This window comes from Pongo pygmaeus, chromosome 4 (genome assembly GCF_028885625.2).
Source record: "Pongo pygmaeus isolate AG05252 chromosome 4, NHGRI_mPonPyg2-v2.0_pri, whole genome shotgun sequence".
NCBI lineage: Eukaryota > Metazoa > Chordata > Mammalia > Primates > Hominidae > Pongo > Pongo pygmaeus.
This window is the reverse complement of record NC_072377.2, coordinates 84,198,031-84,215,773: the sequence shown is the minus strand read 5'-3', so window position 1 is coordinate 84,215,773 and position 17,743 is coordinate 84,198,031. Positions and strand designations below refer to the sequence as shown.

The following is a 17,743-nucleotide window of genomic DNA, read 5'->3' as shown; positions in this document are numbered from 1 at the left end:
GGCTGATTTCTGAAATTATGATGAAATTTAAAAAGAAGCTAATTTATCCACTCATATTTTTTTGTGAATATATAACATAATGAAAAAGACAGCTAACACTGACTGAGCACCTACTATGTACAAAAACTTTTGTGAGGAATAGGGGTAAAATATACGATGTTAAGTAAGTTAAGGTTCCTCAAGGTGCTCCAATCTGGTGAGGGAGTCTGTGCGCTTATATCATCAGTTTTCATTTCTTTTCCGTCTACCTTTCTCTCACACACACTGTCCTTAAATAATCAATTTTCATGCCCTTTCTATCTCTGTCTCTCACACACACTCACATACACATTTGTTAAACTATTACATACCTGTTTGATTTCTTTAACAGCCAAAGTAACTGAGAACAAGACTGCCTGACTAATGCTGCTCTGACAGGGAACGTTACAGGTTGACTTAGTTCATTACATATATATTCCATCTCTTTCACCATTGTCCAACTGTACCCTTAAAAGAAAAGAAAAAAATTTAACTTTATTGATTGAAATCTTGAAAGACAATTAAATAAAAGACTAAATTACCTATAATTAGGTAAAACCATAGATAATTCATAGGTAATTCATAATACTTTCCATTTGGATTCTAAGTGAATTAAAATGCTACTTAATGTGAAAAAAAACTAAGTGGAAAATGGAGATAAAAAATCATTCCACAAGTGACCTAGAGCAAATTTAACAAAAAATTAAGGCACTAAAAAGGTTTTACTAATCTCTCAAGCACAAGAAAAAAAATTTACACCACTAGATTTTATTTACTTTAAAGATTTTTAAGGCTCTTCTTTTAGGTACACCTGCATCATTATTATTCTCTATAAACTTGGATTTCCTATTTTTGTTAAATTTTCTTTTCCAAGAAAGGTTGCTTTGGGGTATACGCTAGCTGTTTAAGTGATAGTTAACATCAAATCAATTTTCTTTTTGGCTTGCCCAAATTACCTGTATATTTTACTTAAAGTAGAAATAGTGGTAAAATTGACTATATATATATATATACATATATATGTATATATTTTACATATATTTAAATCATGTTAAGACATTGTGGGCCAGGCACGGTGGTTTATGCCTGTAATCCCAGCACTTTGGGAGGCCAAGGTGGGAGGATAGCTTGAGCCCAGGAGTTTGAAACCAGCCTGGGCAACTTAGTGAGACCTCACCTCTACAAAAAAATTTAAAAAGTAGCTGTGTGTGATGGTGTATGCCTGTGGTCTCAGCTACTCTGGAGGCTGAGGTGGGAGGATCACTTGAGCCCAGGAGGGTGAAGGTGCAGTGAGCCATGATGGTACCACTGCACTCAGCCTGGGTGACAGAGCCAGACCCTGTTTCTTAAAAAAAAAAAAAAAAAAGGCCAGGTGCAGTGGCTCATGCCTGTAATCCCAGCACTTTGGGAGGCCGAGGCGGGCGGATCACTGGAGGTCAGGAGTTCAAGACCAGCCTGGCCAACATGGTGAAACCCCATCTCTACTTAAAAAAAAATACAAAAATTAGCCGGGCGTGGTGGCGCCTGTAATCCCAGCTATTCAAGAGGCTGATGCACGAGAATCACTTGAACCTGGGAACCTGGGAGGTGGAGGTTGCAGTAAGCTGAGATCACACCACTGCACTCCAGCCTGGGCAACAGAGCAAGACTCTGTTTAACAAAAAAAAACCACATGGAAAACACACTTGCTTGTTTCTAAATAGCTTCAAAAAAAAGTACATATGTATATATAGAGAATATATATTTTTATATACAAATAAACTATATACATAATAAATAAACAAATAAATATATATATATATATATATACGCACACACTTTTTTTTTTTTTGAGACAGAGTCTCACTCTGTTGCCCAGGCTGCAGTGCAGTGGCATGATCTTGGCTCACTGCAACCTCTGCCTCCTGAGTTCAAGTGATTCTCCTGCCTCAACCTCCCGAGTAGCTGGGACTACAGGCACACGCTACCATGCCTGGCTAAATTTTGTATTTTTAGTAGAGACGGGGTTTCGTCATGCTGGCTAGGCTGATCTCGAACTCCTGACCTCAGGTGATCCGCCCACCTCAGCCTCCCGAAGTGTGCTGATTACAGGCATGAGCCACCACGCCCGGCCAGAATATATCTATTTTAAATAACTCTATGCTCTATCAAAAGCAAGTTGTAAAAAATATTGGTCAGTCAGTAAAGGAACATTTTACAGAAATCTTAAGTGAATATGTTAGTTTAGCAGCTAATTTCCTGATAAAAAGAAGGGAAGTGTTCCACTTTCCTTTAAAATCTGGAAAATCATATTTTTAAAGATTAGAAAAAAAGATTGCTAACAGAAGCTTTACTTATATGACTATAAATATGTGAACTCTCTTAAAATTTGCAGCGTCACCAGTGAACATGGCAACTATCTGAAAGAGTAGATGGAAGGGTCTGCACATACCTGCAGGGTCAGGCCTTTTTTTCCATCAGGCTTAGATTTTGTAGAATGGGTTTTGGGCTTTGTATTAAAGATGTTATTTTTATACCTGGAGGATATTTTAATTTGACCAACAAGAAATACATTATTAGAATTATTACCCTCATTGACTTTCTCAGGATGCCACCCTGTTGTCCAACCCAGGGAAAACGTCACGTCTGGAAAGAAGGATGTCACGGTGTCTAAAAATGGTTTTGCATCTATTACTTTGCTATTTCCATTTGGACCAGGAAGAATATCGGCATTAATCCATACAGGACGCTTCAGATGCCTCTTCACATTTTCCAAGAGCATCATGGATGGTTCTACAGCTGCCAGACTAAAAACATAATTTGTTGTCAATGAGGTAGATTCCCTAGGTAAAGTAAAAAGAAGTTCTTTTAGACTAGTGGTCGTAATGTTCTCAAATTCATAATAAAAATACAATAATGTCTGGGTTAAATAAAATCAAAGATTGCATAGCACCAGAGGGAAAAGCTAACATATGCCATATTTCTAAATGTTGAATTGTGCTTATCATTCATGAATATACCTTAAAGAGTCTATAAATATATGAATAGTAGTACTATTTGTGGACAAAATAGAGGTTTCAAAACTTCATATTAGGATCACTTAGTGTGAAAACAGTTTTTTAAAAGACACAAATATTCACTCATTCGAGAATGTATAAATAAGATAAATGAAATACACTTAATAACCTGTAAATTCACATTTATGAAATACCCAAGTGGATCCAAGCCCTGTATCTCTAATTCAGGCTCATGACCCTGGAGAATAAAAGTAGCTTCTTTCCTTTATGTATTCTTGGGTGAGTTTGGATACATAAACAATTCTAAAAATGACTGTAAAATATAAAATTATAGTATTTCCTTCAAGTTTCTGTTTCATTTTTCTTCTTTTATTGTAAGAACCTTTTCTGAAAATTAGAAATACGTATATTTTAGTTTAAATTTAAAAAGCAACTTCACTCCTTTTACTTCCCTACATATATTCTAGCTGATACCTACAGACTTTGAAACACTAAGGTTTTAATCAGCTTCCATAATTTTTACTTGCCTATGTTCATTTATAAGAAAATTACCTTGTAGTGAATATTGTAATGCGAGGCTAAGAATTTTGGAGATGGATATTGGAGGGGAGAACACTCACCGACCCCTCCTCACATTTCCCTCTCTCTTCCTAAGAGATGGCAGTACTTCTATCTATGCTTCTACCTCTCTTCTCTCCACTCCTTTTGGGCCTGTTACTCTAACAGGAGAAATTTAAATAATATCATTATTTATTGGGTTATGTTTACCAGTGAGCAAGGATACTATGTACTAAAACCAGAGGAACCCAGGCTCTATCCCTTAGCCTCTAGCCCTTTTCCCTCTGCTGCCATGTAGTACACTTCCTTCTCACGCTTCTGCCCCTGAATGGAGGGCCTAGATTTTAGTGGATTAATAAACCTTAATGCTGGACTCTGCAGACTTTAATTTAGATGCTGTCATTTGTCTCTTGTAAATTCTCCCTGCCTTGCCCTGTGTCAACACCATGTTAAAACCACAATTCTGAGATCCAACGCTGTACTTCCTACAAAATTCCATTTTTGGTAGCAAGCAACTTGTACCTGTGACTCCAAAGCTTCCTTGTCTGTCAGTCCCATAGCAGCAGCCAAGTCCCCATGAGGTGCTGCTCTTCATGGGTGGAGTAAGGAAAAACCTTGAACTAATCCATGCATGTCTCCTGCCAAGCTCCTCTTTTTCCAAAAAGGACTCTGATTTCTTAAGAAATCTGGTGTCTATGGAAGCTGGGTTAAATACTAATTTCCAGTTTACATTTCAGGAGGGAGCCTCTTAGTCTTTCTCAATTTAGTAAGCTGACATAGAGTGGTTTAAGATTGATTCTCCATCTGATAATATCCAATTTCTTTTTTTTTTTTTTTTTTTTGAGATGGAGTTTCGCTCTGTCACCCAGGCTGGAGTGCAATGGTGCGATCTCCGCTCACTGTAACCTCGGTGTCCCGGGTTCAAGCCATTCTCCTGCCTCAGCCTCCCAAGTAGCTGGGACTATAGGCGTGCGCCACCACACCCAGCTAATTTTTGTATTTTCAGTAGAGACGGGGTTTCACCATGTTGGCCAGGCTGGTCTTGAACTCCTGACCTCAAGTGATCCACCTGCCTCGGCCTCCCAAAGTGCTGGGATTACAGGCATGAGCCACCGCACCTGGCCAATATCCAGTTTCAAACAGCGTATTCTCCCACCAATCAAAATTCCACCAGTGTTTACTAAGTGCCTACTACATGCGAAGCACTGTGCAGTTAAACATAAGGAACTATGACAAAGAACATAGTGAAGCAAGAATTTAATACATTTATTCCATTTTATACGTAAATGTGTTAATTATCACTAATGTAGATGAAAGATAGTGATATTTTCCCTTACTAGAAACTTAAATAAGAAAAACAAAACCTGCAGTTAAACAAATTTAAAACCTCACTAAAGAACCAAAAACTTTTTGTTGCTGTAGTTCTTATTTTCTAAAACTTGACAAAGTAATTCTAAAGTTCTTCTGGAAGAAAAGGTGTAACATTTTGTGGGAGAAAAAAGGACTGAGGACAAACTTTCCTAAACAACAAAATAAAATCTACAGTAGTCCACCTTATCTGCAGGGAATATGTTCCAAGACCTCCAAGGGATGCCTGAAACCACATAGCACCCAACCCTATATGTACTCTGTTTTTTTCCCTACACATACCTATCTCTGATAAAGTGTAATTTATAAATTAGGCACAGTAAGAGATTAGCAACATAAACTAGTAATAAAATAGAACAATTATAACAATATACTATAATAAAAGTTATGTGAATGTGGTCTCTCTCTCTCTCTCTCTCAAAATAGCTTACTGTACTGTACTCACCCTTCTTCTTGTGATCTGTCAATCTGATAACCGTGACGGCTATTAAGTGACTAACAGGTGGGCAGCATATACGGTGTGGATACGCTGGACAAAGGGAAGGGATGAGTCACACCCCAGGTGGGATGGAATGGGAAAGTACCAGATTTCACTACACTGCTCAGAATGGTGTGTAATTTAAAACTTATTAATTATTTCTCGAATTTTCCATTTAACACTTTTAGACCATGGTGTATTGCAGGTTACTGAAACTGCAGATAACAGAGGACTACTGTACACTACGAGAAATAACAGACCCAGCCTGGAAGGCTCAATATTGCATGTATTATAAAATGACACATCCTTCTAAATTAATCTATAAATTCCATGTGATTCTAATTTAAAATACAGTGGCCAACATTCTCAATTCTTACATATATTAGTACTAACTTTCCCATAAGGAAGTGCCAAAGCTTCACCAAGATGATCATCTGAAGAGGAAAGTCCTGGTGAGAATACTACTGAAAATTGCTCCTTGGTGGTATTTATTTAACTCTCCTGAAAAGAATATAAACTTAGTTATCATAGAATATATTTTTTTCCTAAGAAGTTATTTGTAAATCAAACTTCTAAATATCATACCCTGTTTTCCTATTAATTTCATTTAAAAATTGGGAATGATAAAATAAATATCATACTTAAAATTGTAACAAACTATATAAAATTGCATTGTTTAAGGGAAAATAATTCTTCACTAAAACACTGAAGAGCTTGCTAAGACTCCAGATAAAATTTAAAAATATAACACTTTTTTTTTTTTTTTTTTTTTGAGATGGCGTTTCACTCTTGTTGCCCAGGCTGGAGTGCAATGGCGTGATCTCAGCTCACTGCAACCTCCGCTTCCCGGGTTCAAGCAACTCTCCTGCCTCAGCCTTCCGAATAGCTGCAATTACAGGCATGTGCCACCACGTCTGGCTAATTTTGTATTTTTAGTAGAGACGGGGTTTCTCCATGTTGGTCAGGCTGGTCTAGAACTCCTGACTTCAGGTGATTCGCTCACCTCGGCCTACCAAAGTGCTGGGATTATAGGCATGAGCCACTGCGCCCAGCAAAAATATAATACTTTTTATTTGTGTACCAAACAAAGTAACTTAGAAGCACAAAACAAGAACTACTAAAACTTAACTAACAGGTCATTCAGCTGCTCTTACAAAGGGAGTGAGTGCAGCATTCTGGTTAAAAGTGTAAGCTCTCCAACCAGGCTGACAGCTCTCTAGTTCCATTAACAGCTATGTGACAAGCGGGCTCCTTAGCCCCCTCCATCTCCATTGCCTCATCTGCAAAATGAGAATAACGGCAATAACCTACCTCTTAGGATTGTTACGAGAATTTAATGAAAAATACATGCAATGCTTTTAGAACAGTGTCTGACATGTAATAGGTGTTCATATACCTATTAGTTTATACTGAATCCCCTTCAAATATGTTATGATTTAAAAAAAAACTTGCAAAATCTTTGTTTCAGCAGCTCAGCCCTTTTGTGGTAGCTGCTAGATTTAAGAATGAATGAGCTGATCTGACTGGTGAAAAACCAAAGAATATGTCCCAGGAAACAATTCAAGGGGCAATAGTAAACATGAAAAACTGAGCACATGACATCAAGGAGATCTAAAAGTTTAAGCCGTCAAGCACTCAAGATCAAATGCTTTATTTCATGGTATAGAGAACACTGGACTGGCTTCAGGAGAATTAGGATCTGGTTGTAGCTTACCTGTTAAAGCTTACCTGTTACCCTCAGGTATATCACTTAACCTCTCTGGAACTAAGTTTCTTTGTCAATAAAATGAAATTGAACCATTCATAACTCAAAAAGTCTATGATTTATTATTATTTATTTATTTATTTGAGACAGAGTTTTGCTCTTGTTGCCCAGGCTGGAGTGCCGTGGCGTGATCTCAACTCACTGCAACCTCCACCTCCTGGGTTCAAGAGGTTCTCCTGCCTCAGCCTCCCGAGTAGCTGAATTACAGGTGCGCACCACCATGCCTGGCTAATTTTCTGTATTTTTAGTAGAGAAGAGATTTCACCATGTTGGCCAGGCTGGTCTCAAACTCCTAACCTCAGGTGATCCACCTGCCTTGGCCTCCCAAAGTGCTGGGATTACTAGCATGAGCCACCGCGGTCCGTCGAAAAAAAAAGTTTATGATCTTAAGATAGTTCTTTAATTCACAAGACCTTCTCAATCCAAACTCCTGTATATCAAATTTTATATATCTATTCATTCACTAACAGTATAATAAGGTTTATTGGTATATTTTGCCCCATAACAAATGGTTAGAGTCATCTTAAGAATCCTACAAGATTCCAAGTCCTTATTAATTTCTTGAGATAATTCTATTTAAAAATATTACTCAGAGATGAAGTAGGCTTACTGCCAATCCTAGATTTCAATAGCAGCTGCCTTCATAAGCTTTACAGTGTGCTTCTGAAGTGTTGCTGTATATTTCTGGCTTGCTTTATCATTTTTACACTGCCAAAATACTACAAAAGTAAAATTTCCTGTGATGGCCACAGTGAAGGAAATGACAGCTTACTCTTGCTCTTCAGTATTAATGCCTCCAAATATTATTATTATTATTATTATCATTATTATTATTATTTGAGAGGGAGTTTCACTCTTGTAGCCCAGGCTAGAATTCAATGGCGTGATCTCAGCTCACTGCAACCTCTGCCTCCCAGGTTCAAGCAATTCTCCTGCCTTAGCCTCCCCAGTAGCTGTGATTACAGGCGCCCACCACCATGCTTGGTTAATTTTTGTATTTTTAGTAGAGGTGGGGTTTCGCCATTTTGGTCAGGCTGGTCTCGAACTCTTGATCTCGGGTGATCCGCCCGCCTCAGCCTCCCAAAGTGCTGGAATTACAGGCTGAAGCCACTGCGCCCGGCTGCCTCCAAGCATTATTTTTAAGAAACACTTTGGTTATTGGAGAATTCTAAATAATTCCCTTTACAAATATAATAATATAAATCAAATAGGGTATGCATTAACTAGCTCAATGAATTTCTCCCAGCTCTCTCTCTCCTGGGTTACTTTTTAACAAATGTAGCATTTTTAATTTACCTTTCTGTTGTCACAATGGTCACTTACGATAAATTCCTTTTAATCTAACTTTAGCCTTTAAGGGTCTCCAAAAAACAATTTTAGTAAATAACTCAGTGGGTCTTAGGTTCATTTAAGTTCAGTCCTGAAATACATTAGAGTCTACAATTCCATTTTCAGTTTGGATAACACACAAAAAAATAGGTAGTCAGGCACAGCTATTACTTTTTTCCCAGAAAATTGAACATGTTTATACAAATACCTTTTGAAATCCAGCTTGATGCCTTTACTGCTTTTCATAACTTCAGTCAGCCACTCCTGTAGAGTATTATCACTGTTTGTTTCAGGGGGATGGGCCATAATTGGCTGGCTGTGTTCTGATCCATCACTTGGAAGAAGGACATCAGCCTCTATCATGTGAGCAGTACCTGTCCAAATAAAAGAACTTCAGTTAATGCTAAGAAAACAGGGCACAGAACTACAGGAGCCGCCATGTTCAGCATCCTTTTGAGGAAGATAAAAAAAAAAAAAGGAAAGAAAAGTAACACTCAGTGAGCAATTATCCCATGCCAGGCAGTATACAAGGCCCGTACACATTGTCCTTATTTTTTAGATTAGCAAACAGATGTCAAAAAGTTAAATGACTTTCCCTAAGTTACACAGATCTTAAGCTGTTGACATACTTCTGAATTTCTTTCTAATACCAGCAAAGTACACACATAATGGAAGGCTTAATAAGTATTTGCTGAAGTTTTCTGGGAATAAAAATCGTTACTTTTATCTTCTCACTCCTCAGATTAGAAATTATGGATATTCATTGCTCATGTTTGAAAGTCTACATTAAAAATTCACTTCTTTGACTTACAGTTTAGTTACTGCTTAAAAGCATACATCCTTTGAACAGGTAATGAGCTTCAGCAGACATGGTGTGAGTATGTTCAGCAGGCTGTGACAGACTGACGCCAAGATAGCTGCCAACAACTCCTCCGTACATGCATACTGCTCTTCCCATCAACTTCCTCTTCCCTGCCTATTCAGCTGGGCTGATCTTGTGTTGGGTTGGGGCCATAATTCCCCAAATGCCATAATCTCGAATTTTGAAATCCCAGAAAATCAAAATCCCTAAAGTCTAAAATCCCCAAACCCACAATCCCAAAAGATCAAAATCCTGAAAATATTGGAAAAAATAATTTTAAAAATTCTTTAAAATACATTTACTTACATTTTTTAAAATTTCTTTTTTTTTTTTTTTTTTTTTAGAAACAGGGTCTTACCCTGTCATCCAGGTTGATGTAGTAGCGCATCATACTTCACCGAAGCTTTGACCTTCTGAGCTCAAGCAATCCTCCCACCTCAGCCTCCTGAGTAGCTAGGACTACAGGTGTGTGCCACCATGCCCAGCTGATTTTAAAAAAAATATCTGTTGTAGAGACAGGGTCTCACTATGTTGCCCAGGCTGGTCTTGAACTCCCAGGCTCAAGTAATCTTGCTTTGGCCTCCTCAAGTGCTGGGATTACAGGCATGAGCTACTGTGCCAATCCTGTTCATTTTTAAAAGGGCATTTATTTGAGAAACCTATGAAAACATGGCAGAACACTTCAGAGGCCACTTTACACAATAAAATAGGCAATAATAACACACATTTTTGCAAGCATAAATACCCAGGTGTATTAATCAGCTGCAGAGATATAACAGTTATGAGCAAATGAACTGCAGTCATAAAGAAATAGCTTAAATACCTGCAGTCATCTGAAATAACTTGATGAACAACCTAAGTCTTTTGACAAGATCAGTCAAAAACTGTGATGGGTTGCCATCACACATGTAGTCACCCAAAGAACTGCGATCTTGAGAAATTTTATCTTTCACAAATGCAGATGTACAAACGGATATCTCTTCATTTCCTGTGAAAGTTTCAATGTTTTTATCAATAAGCGCAATGGTTACACAGAAAGTCAATGTTGTGAAAACGCACCTCTGTGGAGTCAAATTTGAAAAAAATGCATAAAACAAATTAGAACACTCTAAAAGTCTCTATACAATCTATACCTCCAATACCAGAAACAATGCAAAGATGAATTATGTGGCATAGTGAATTATAAAAAACAATGCTGACCATTTAAAATAGTGGAAATGGCCAAACACGGTGGCTCACGCCTATAATCCTAGCACTTTGGGAGGCTGAGGCAGGCAGATCACCTGAGGTCAGGAGTTGAGACCAACCTGGTCAACATGGAGAAACCCCATATCCACTAAAAACTCAAAATTTAGCCAAGAGTGGTGGCGGGCACCTGTAATCCCAGCTACTCAGGAGGCTGAGGCAGGAGAATCACTTGAACCCAGGAGGCAGAGGTTGCAGTGAGCTGAGATCGCGCCACTGCACTCCAGCCTGGCCAATAGAGCAAGACTCCCATCTCAAAAAACAATTTTTTTTAAAGATAAATAATAAAATAGTGGACAAAAACAAAAAAGAAGCTTTGACACATGAAAAAAGTGGGATAGATGACAGGTAATCGCACAAGTGTACTCCATAAGAGGTGGCCAACCTGCACTGCAATGAATAGTTGCTTTCTTCTTTCCTTTTTCTTTTTTTTTTGGAGACAGAGTCTCGCTCTATTGCAACCTCAAACTCTTGGGCTCCAGGGATCCTCCTGCCTCAGCCTCCTGAGTAGCCAGGACTACAGGCATGCACCACCACACCCTGCTAATTTTTCTAAATTTTTAGTAGAGATGAGGTCTCACTGTGTTGCCCAGGCTGGTCTCAAACTCCTGGACTCAAATGATTCTCTCACCTCTATCTCTCAAAGTGCTAAGATTACAGATGAGAGCCACCATACCTGGCCACATTTTTTCTTTTAGGGCATGAGTCTCCTTGGAGAATACATTCAGATTCATTTTCTATGTGGCGCTGTTTTTTCTCGACTTCTTCTATGATTTGATATGCACCTGCATGAGTATTCCCTATTAAATTTTCCGATCTTCTGTGCCATGCTTCTATGCTGCTTTGGGTACGTGGAAATGCATTTCACATGCACTTATATGCAGATCACAAATTTGGTGGAAACAATACTGATGGTCAAAAAGCAACTCCATGGCATGTCTTCTTATCTGACCATGCATGTCATTATCTTCAAACCAGTCAGTAATTTCTCTGGGTTCTTCATGCAAATGTAGCTTTTCATTTACAAAAAGCTCCTGGAATTTCATCAGCGGGAAGGAATGCCAATGCAGACCCATAAGGCATTTTAAACTGAAGTTTTTGTCACTGCCATCTCACGTGGCCAATCCACTCATCTGAGTTTTCTGTCAAAGGCATGAGGCTGAATGAAAAAGACAAACTTTACTGGTAACAACTTGAAATTCACTCTTATAAGCCTTGACTGCACCTAATTCTAAATCTATCATTATAGTTTGGGGATTCAATTAGATATTAGGGATTTTAGACTATGGATTTTGATCTTTCAGCAATTCAACACTCGGGATATGGCATTTGGGATTGCGTCTTTTGGGATTATGATTGGCACCACTTTTGACCTGCTTTGACCAACAGAAGGTAGTGGAAATAAAACTGTCAGTTCTAGGCCTAGCCTTTAAAACAGCTGGCACCTTCGGCTTTCTTAGTCTTGAAATCCAGCCACCATGTAAAGACATTCAGGTGAGATTACTGAAGACTGAGAGACCACGTAGAGAGCGAGAAGCCACGTGGAGGAGAACTAAGACTTCCTATCTGACAGAGAGCATTATGGCCACTGACATATGAGTGAGGTCATTTTAGAATTTCCAGGCCCAGCTGGGCACCCAGCTGAATGCAGCTACATGAACATCCTAAGCCCGTACTACATGCAACAGAAGAACCACCCAGCTGACCCATAAAATCATGAGAAAAAAATACAGCACTGCTCTTTTAAGTCACTCATTTTTGGGTATTCTATTACATAGCAATAGATAAAAAGTAATAGGTAGCTGGAAGTGGAGTGTTGCCATATCAAAAACATGAAACATGTGGCATTGGCTTTGTGACCTGGTGGAGGCTAAGAAAGGCAAGGAGGGAACTGTTCATGGAAGCTGGAAGAGCAGTGCAGAAATTCTTATTGGAAACTTGAGAACAATAAGCTCATTTTATTGTTTTCCATAGTGGTAAAACTTCTGGCAACACTGTCACTGTAGCAACTGGTGGAAGATAGAGAGGATACCCAATGAATCTGTGGATTTGGCTAAAGAGGTTTCTGGGGAAATGGTGAAAGTGGCAACTGGCTTCTTTTAACTGCTCATAATAAAGAATGAGAAGAAAGAGCTAAGCTAAATAATTAACGTTTCAGATTTTCAGCAGCATATAGAGAAAATATTTCCAAATCAGGACTTTCTGAATTCAAAAATAAAACTGTTTCTTATTCCTGTCCTCTCCAGCTGGCAAGAGATTCTCAAAGTAAGAGACAGTCTCGGGCCAAAAGTTAAATCTAGGGTGTTGCCTGTCTTAGTCTGTGTTATACTGTGATGACAGAATAACATAGACTGGGTAATTTATAATAAACAGACATTTATTGGCTCACCATTCTGGAGGCTGGGAAATCCAATATCAAAGTGCTGATACTTAAAGAGGGCCTTCTCACTGCATTTTCACCTGGTGGAAGACGGAGGGAGAGAACACCCACTTTCCAAAGTCCTTTAAATATGGCATTAAACCCACCCATGAAGGTGGATCCCTCATGGCCTAATCACCTCACAGTAGTGTTACACTGGCAATTAAATTTCAACATGAAGCCAGAGTGGTGGCTCACTCCTGTAATCCCAGCACTTTGGGAGGCAGAGGCGGGAGGAGATCACTTGAGCATAGGAGTTCAAGACCAGCCTGGGCAACATAGTGAGACCTCATCTCTACTGGAAAAAAAAAAAAAAAAATTAGCCAGGCATGCTGGTGGCACACACCTGTAGTCCCAGCTACTTAGAAGGCTGAGGAGGGAGAATCGCTTAAGCCTAAGAGGTCAAGGCTGTAGTGAGCTGTGATTGCATCACTGCACTACGGCCTGGGTGACAGAGTGAGACGTTGTCTCTTAAAAAAAACAAAAAATTTCAACATGAGTTTTGGATGGAACAAACATTCAAACCATAGCACCACCAGTAAAATATGGCCTCAGTGTCAATATCAAGCCAAGGGTACAACCATATGACCCTTTATTAAGCCCTCAGAAAGGTGCCTCATGTAGCCACATAGCTAGATATAGAATCTTCTGGAATCTTAAGGGTGTTGTCCACTGCACTTTAACTTGCATACTAAAGTAGAGAGAGGACTACCTCAAAGAGACTTGGGGGTGTGGCCTCTGATTAAATTTAATATATTAAAAGCCCACTATATTTTTAAGGGAGGTATATCTACTTGGACACAAAAGGACAGAGATAGTTCAAAATGAAAAGAGGTCTGTGGGCTCCCAAATTTCTACAGGCAGGGAACAGGCTAAGAAAGCTACTCAGCTGCAAATATAAGCCAATTTCCAAAAAGCACACAAAGAGATGCTCACCAGCATTAGTCTTTAGGGAATGCAAATCTACACCACAATGAGACACCAATTCATATACACTTAGCTGGCTATAATTTAAAGAAAAAAAGTACAATAACAAGTGTTGGCAAAGATGTGGAGAAACTAGAACCCTTATCCACACTGCTAGGAGGAATGTAAAAGGGAGCAGGCACTTTGGAAAAGTTTGGCAGTTCTTTAAAAAGTTAAACATATAGTTACCATATGACCCAGCAATTCTACTCCTAGACATATAAGCAGGAGAACTGAAAACGCATGTCTACAAAAACACCTGTATGTGAATGTTCATAGCAGCAGTAATCATAGTAGCAAAAAAGGGAAACAACCAATGTCTATCAGTTGATGAATGGATAAACAAAATGTGGTATATCCACACACAAAAATGATTCAGCCATAAAAAGGAATAAAGAACTGATACACACTAGAAAACAGCTGAACTTTGAAAACATACTAATTGAAAGAAGCTAGTCACAAAAGGCCACAAAGGAAGGTGCTTCCCTGAATTTTGATTCTGGAGTCAGGAAAAGTCTTTTTGAGGAAGTGACAATTCAGCCGATACCAAAGGATCAGCTTAAGGGGTTAGCAAGGCAGAGCGTGGGAAAAAGAGCTTTCCAGGAAAGAATGTGTATGACAACCCAAGGAGGAGGGAGTGTAGCCAGGCAAGGCACTGCTGTGAGGCCAGTGTGGGAATTTCTAGGAATGTGAAAACACTGTGAAGGTGGACGTGGAGACACAGGTCAGTCTGTGCAGGGCCTTCAGGTTATTGAGGTAGTTTGAAGATGCCAATAAATAGCACCCCTTTCTCCAAATGGATCTGTTTTTTTGTTTGTTTGTTTTGAGACAAAGTCTCGTTCTGTCACCCAGGCTGGAATGCAGTGGCATGATCTCAGCTCACTGCAGCCTCTGTCTCCCGGGTTCAAGCGATTCTCCTGCCTCAGCCTCCCAAGTAGCTGGGATTACAGGCATGCACCACCATGCCCAGCTAATTTTTGTATTTTTAGTAGAGACAGGATTTCTCCATGTTGCCCAGGCTGGTCTCAAACTCCTGATCTCAAGTAATCCGCCTGCCTCGGCCTCCCAAAGTGCTGGGATTACAGGCGTGAGCCACCACGCCTGGCCTCCAAATGGATCTTGAGAAATAAAATAGCCAAGTTAAGTAGACAGGGATCAAAGTATACTTGTATTACCTCTAAAGCTAGGTCAGAGGACACAGCTTAGTTGAGAACTAAATAAGCCTGTGTCTGCTACACAGCTTAGTTGAGAACTAAATAAGCCTGTGTCTGCTACCCGCTAACTGCCACAGTCACCCTCTAGTCCCAATCTTGGAACAACTCCTTTGAAGCAAAGTTCTAACAAATACAAATATCCAGATGGCTGCTTCCCAGTGGAAGAGAAGAGCTCACTCCCTTGTCCAGCACATTTTTTTTTTGAGATGGAGTCTCACCCTGTTACCCAGGCTGGAGTGCAGTGGCATGATCTTGGCTCACTGCAACGTCTGCTTCCTGGGTTCAAGCGATTCTCCTGCCTCAGCCTCCCGAACAGCTGGGACTACAGGCGTGCACCACCATGCGCAACTAATTTTTGTATTTTTAGTAGAGACGGAGTTTCACCATGGTGGCCAGGCTGGTCTCGACCTCCCAAAGTGCTGGGATTACAGGTGTGAGCCACCTTGCTGGGCCTAGTGCATTTGATAGATTAGCTCCACCCAGTCAAGAACTACAAACCAAAACAATCTCTCCACCTCTGTGACAGAAATAAACAGTGAGGCAAGAGGTCAAAGCCTTTAGGGAAAAAAATCTCTCCTCTTGGAAACCAGAGCAGTAGAACCAAACATGTTTCTATCTAGCAATTATATTAAATATTTTAAATGGAACACCATTTGAGACCAATAAAGAGGCTTGATCTATGTTTAAATATACCACTTGGGATGCTGGGTAGAAAATAAACTGGACAGGGGCAAGTGTGGAAGCAGGGAAAATAATCTATCCAGTTAGGATGGACTCATAGATCTACTGGGTGCTTCTGGCTGCAAATAAATAGAAATTCAGATTCAAGCTAGTAGATTTATCATCTCAAATAACTAAAAGTCCAGGGGTCAGGTGAGCTTTAAGTGTGGTACAACCAGCAGCTCAGTGATGTTATCGTGATCTTTATGTCTCTTTTCTTCACTGTCCTTGGTGTTGTCTTCATCGTAAGGCTAATTTCATCTCATGATTTTAAGACAGCTACCAATAACCACTAGGGCTACATATTTTCATGTTCACATATTTCAATTTTAAGATATAAAACTTCTTTTGTAATTATAGATATAATTACTTTACTTGAATCTAATTGAGCCCAGTTTGATCACTTGCCCACCATGGGAGCAATATGAATCATCAGGAAAACTTCAAGTGCTGATTAACTTATTGTAATCCACCCCCGGAGCTACAAATGGAACCAGTTTCCATATGCTTGTATGGAGCAGAAATGGATACCTTAATAAAAGTAAATTTCTTTGCTGGGCGTGGTGGCTCACACCTGTAATCCCAGCACTTTGGGAGGCCGAGGCAGGAGGATCATGAGGTCAGGAGTTCAAGACCAGTCTAGCCAACACAGTGAAACCTCGTCTCTATAAAAATACAAAAAATTAGCCGGGTGTGGTGGTGTGAGCCTGTAATCCCAGCTACTCGGGAGGCTGAAGCAGGAGAATCACGTGAATACAGGAGGCAGAGGTTGCAGTGAGCCGAGATTGTGCCATTTCCCTCCAGCCTGGATGACAGTGCGAGACTCCATCTCAAAAAAAAAAAAGTTCTTATAGGAAGAAAGAAAAGGGGACTGGTGATCCAGTAAGAACTCAATGGATGTGGCTGGGTGTGGTGGCTCACGCCTGTAATCCCAGCACGTTGGGAGGCCGAGGTGGGCAGATCACGAGGTCAGAAGATCGAGACCATCCTGGCTAACATGGTGAAACCCCATCTCTACTAAAAATACAAAAAATTAGCCAGGCATGGTGGTGGGCGCCTGTAGTCCCAGCTACTTGGGAGGCTGAGGCAGGAGAATGGTGTGAACCCCGGAGGCAGAGCTTGCAGTGAGCCGAGATCGTGCCACTGCACTCCAGCCTGGGTGACAGAGCGAGACTCTGTCTCAAAAAAAAAAAAAAAGAAGAACTCAGTGGATGTTTGCTATGTCTCTCTTCTCTAAGCTACACCATATTTAGGATCTTTTAATTACAGTGAGGCAAAGCATAAAATAACAAAATGGCTGAGTGTGGTGCTCACACCTGTAATCCCAGCACTTTGGGAGGCTGAGGCAGGAGGATTGCTTGAAGCCAGGAGTTTGGGACCAGACTGTCTACAAAAAATAAAAATAAAGAAATAAACACCAAAACACCAAGACCAATCAAAGAGTTTTATACTCCTTTTATTCTCTATCAAATGCAATTCTAAGCAATGTCCAGGTACTATCCAAACAGCTTCCAGCCCTCTGCCAAAGGTGGAATTCTTCAACCATGTGAATAGTGCTGAGTCCTGATGTTTGTGTGGCTTATCTCACCAGGGGGAGGGCAGATACAGAGAAGTTGTTCTTTTATCCTATGGCCAAACCTCTGCAAGGACAACAGGGCAAGTGAATTTGCAGAAAGATAGACGATCTAGTCTTTTATTATTTTCTCAGGATGAAGTTGGGGAAGGGGGTTGTAGGTCTCCTTTATCAGTGTGGTTATAAAGGGGCACAAAAGCTTGAAATCTTTCATTTAAGAGTGATAGTCTAA

At 39.8% G+C, this 17,743-nt stretch overlaps 1 protein-coding gene across 5 annotated transcripts in view; it reads right to left on the bottom strand.

Annotated features, from left to right (window-relative positions):
• FAM151B (family with sequence similarity 151 member B) overlaps positions 1-17,743 on the bottom strand; it is a 58,114-nt gene that overhangs the window by 22,763 nt on the left and 17,608 nt on the right. For 3 of the 5 annotated variants that reach the window (XM_054487339.2, XM_063665449.1, XM_063665450.1), the window contains 3 exons: positions 8,721-8,886; positions 2,587-2,804; positions 351-486 (listed from right to left, as the gene is read on the bottom strand). In XM_054487339.2, coding sequence (XP_054343314.1) covers positions 351-486; positions 2,587-2,804; positions 8,721-8,886 — 520 coding nt within the window. Of the gene's footprint in view, positions 1-350; positions 487-2,586; positions 2,841-8,720; positions 8,887-17,743 lie in introns of all 5 variants that reach the window. The other 2 variants (XM_063665447.1, XM_063665448.1) reach the window with 1 other exon arrangement.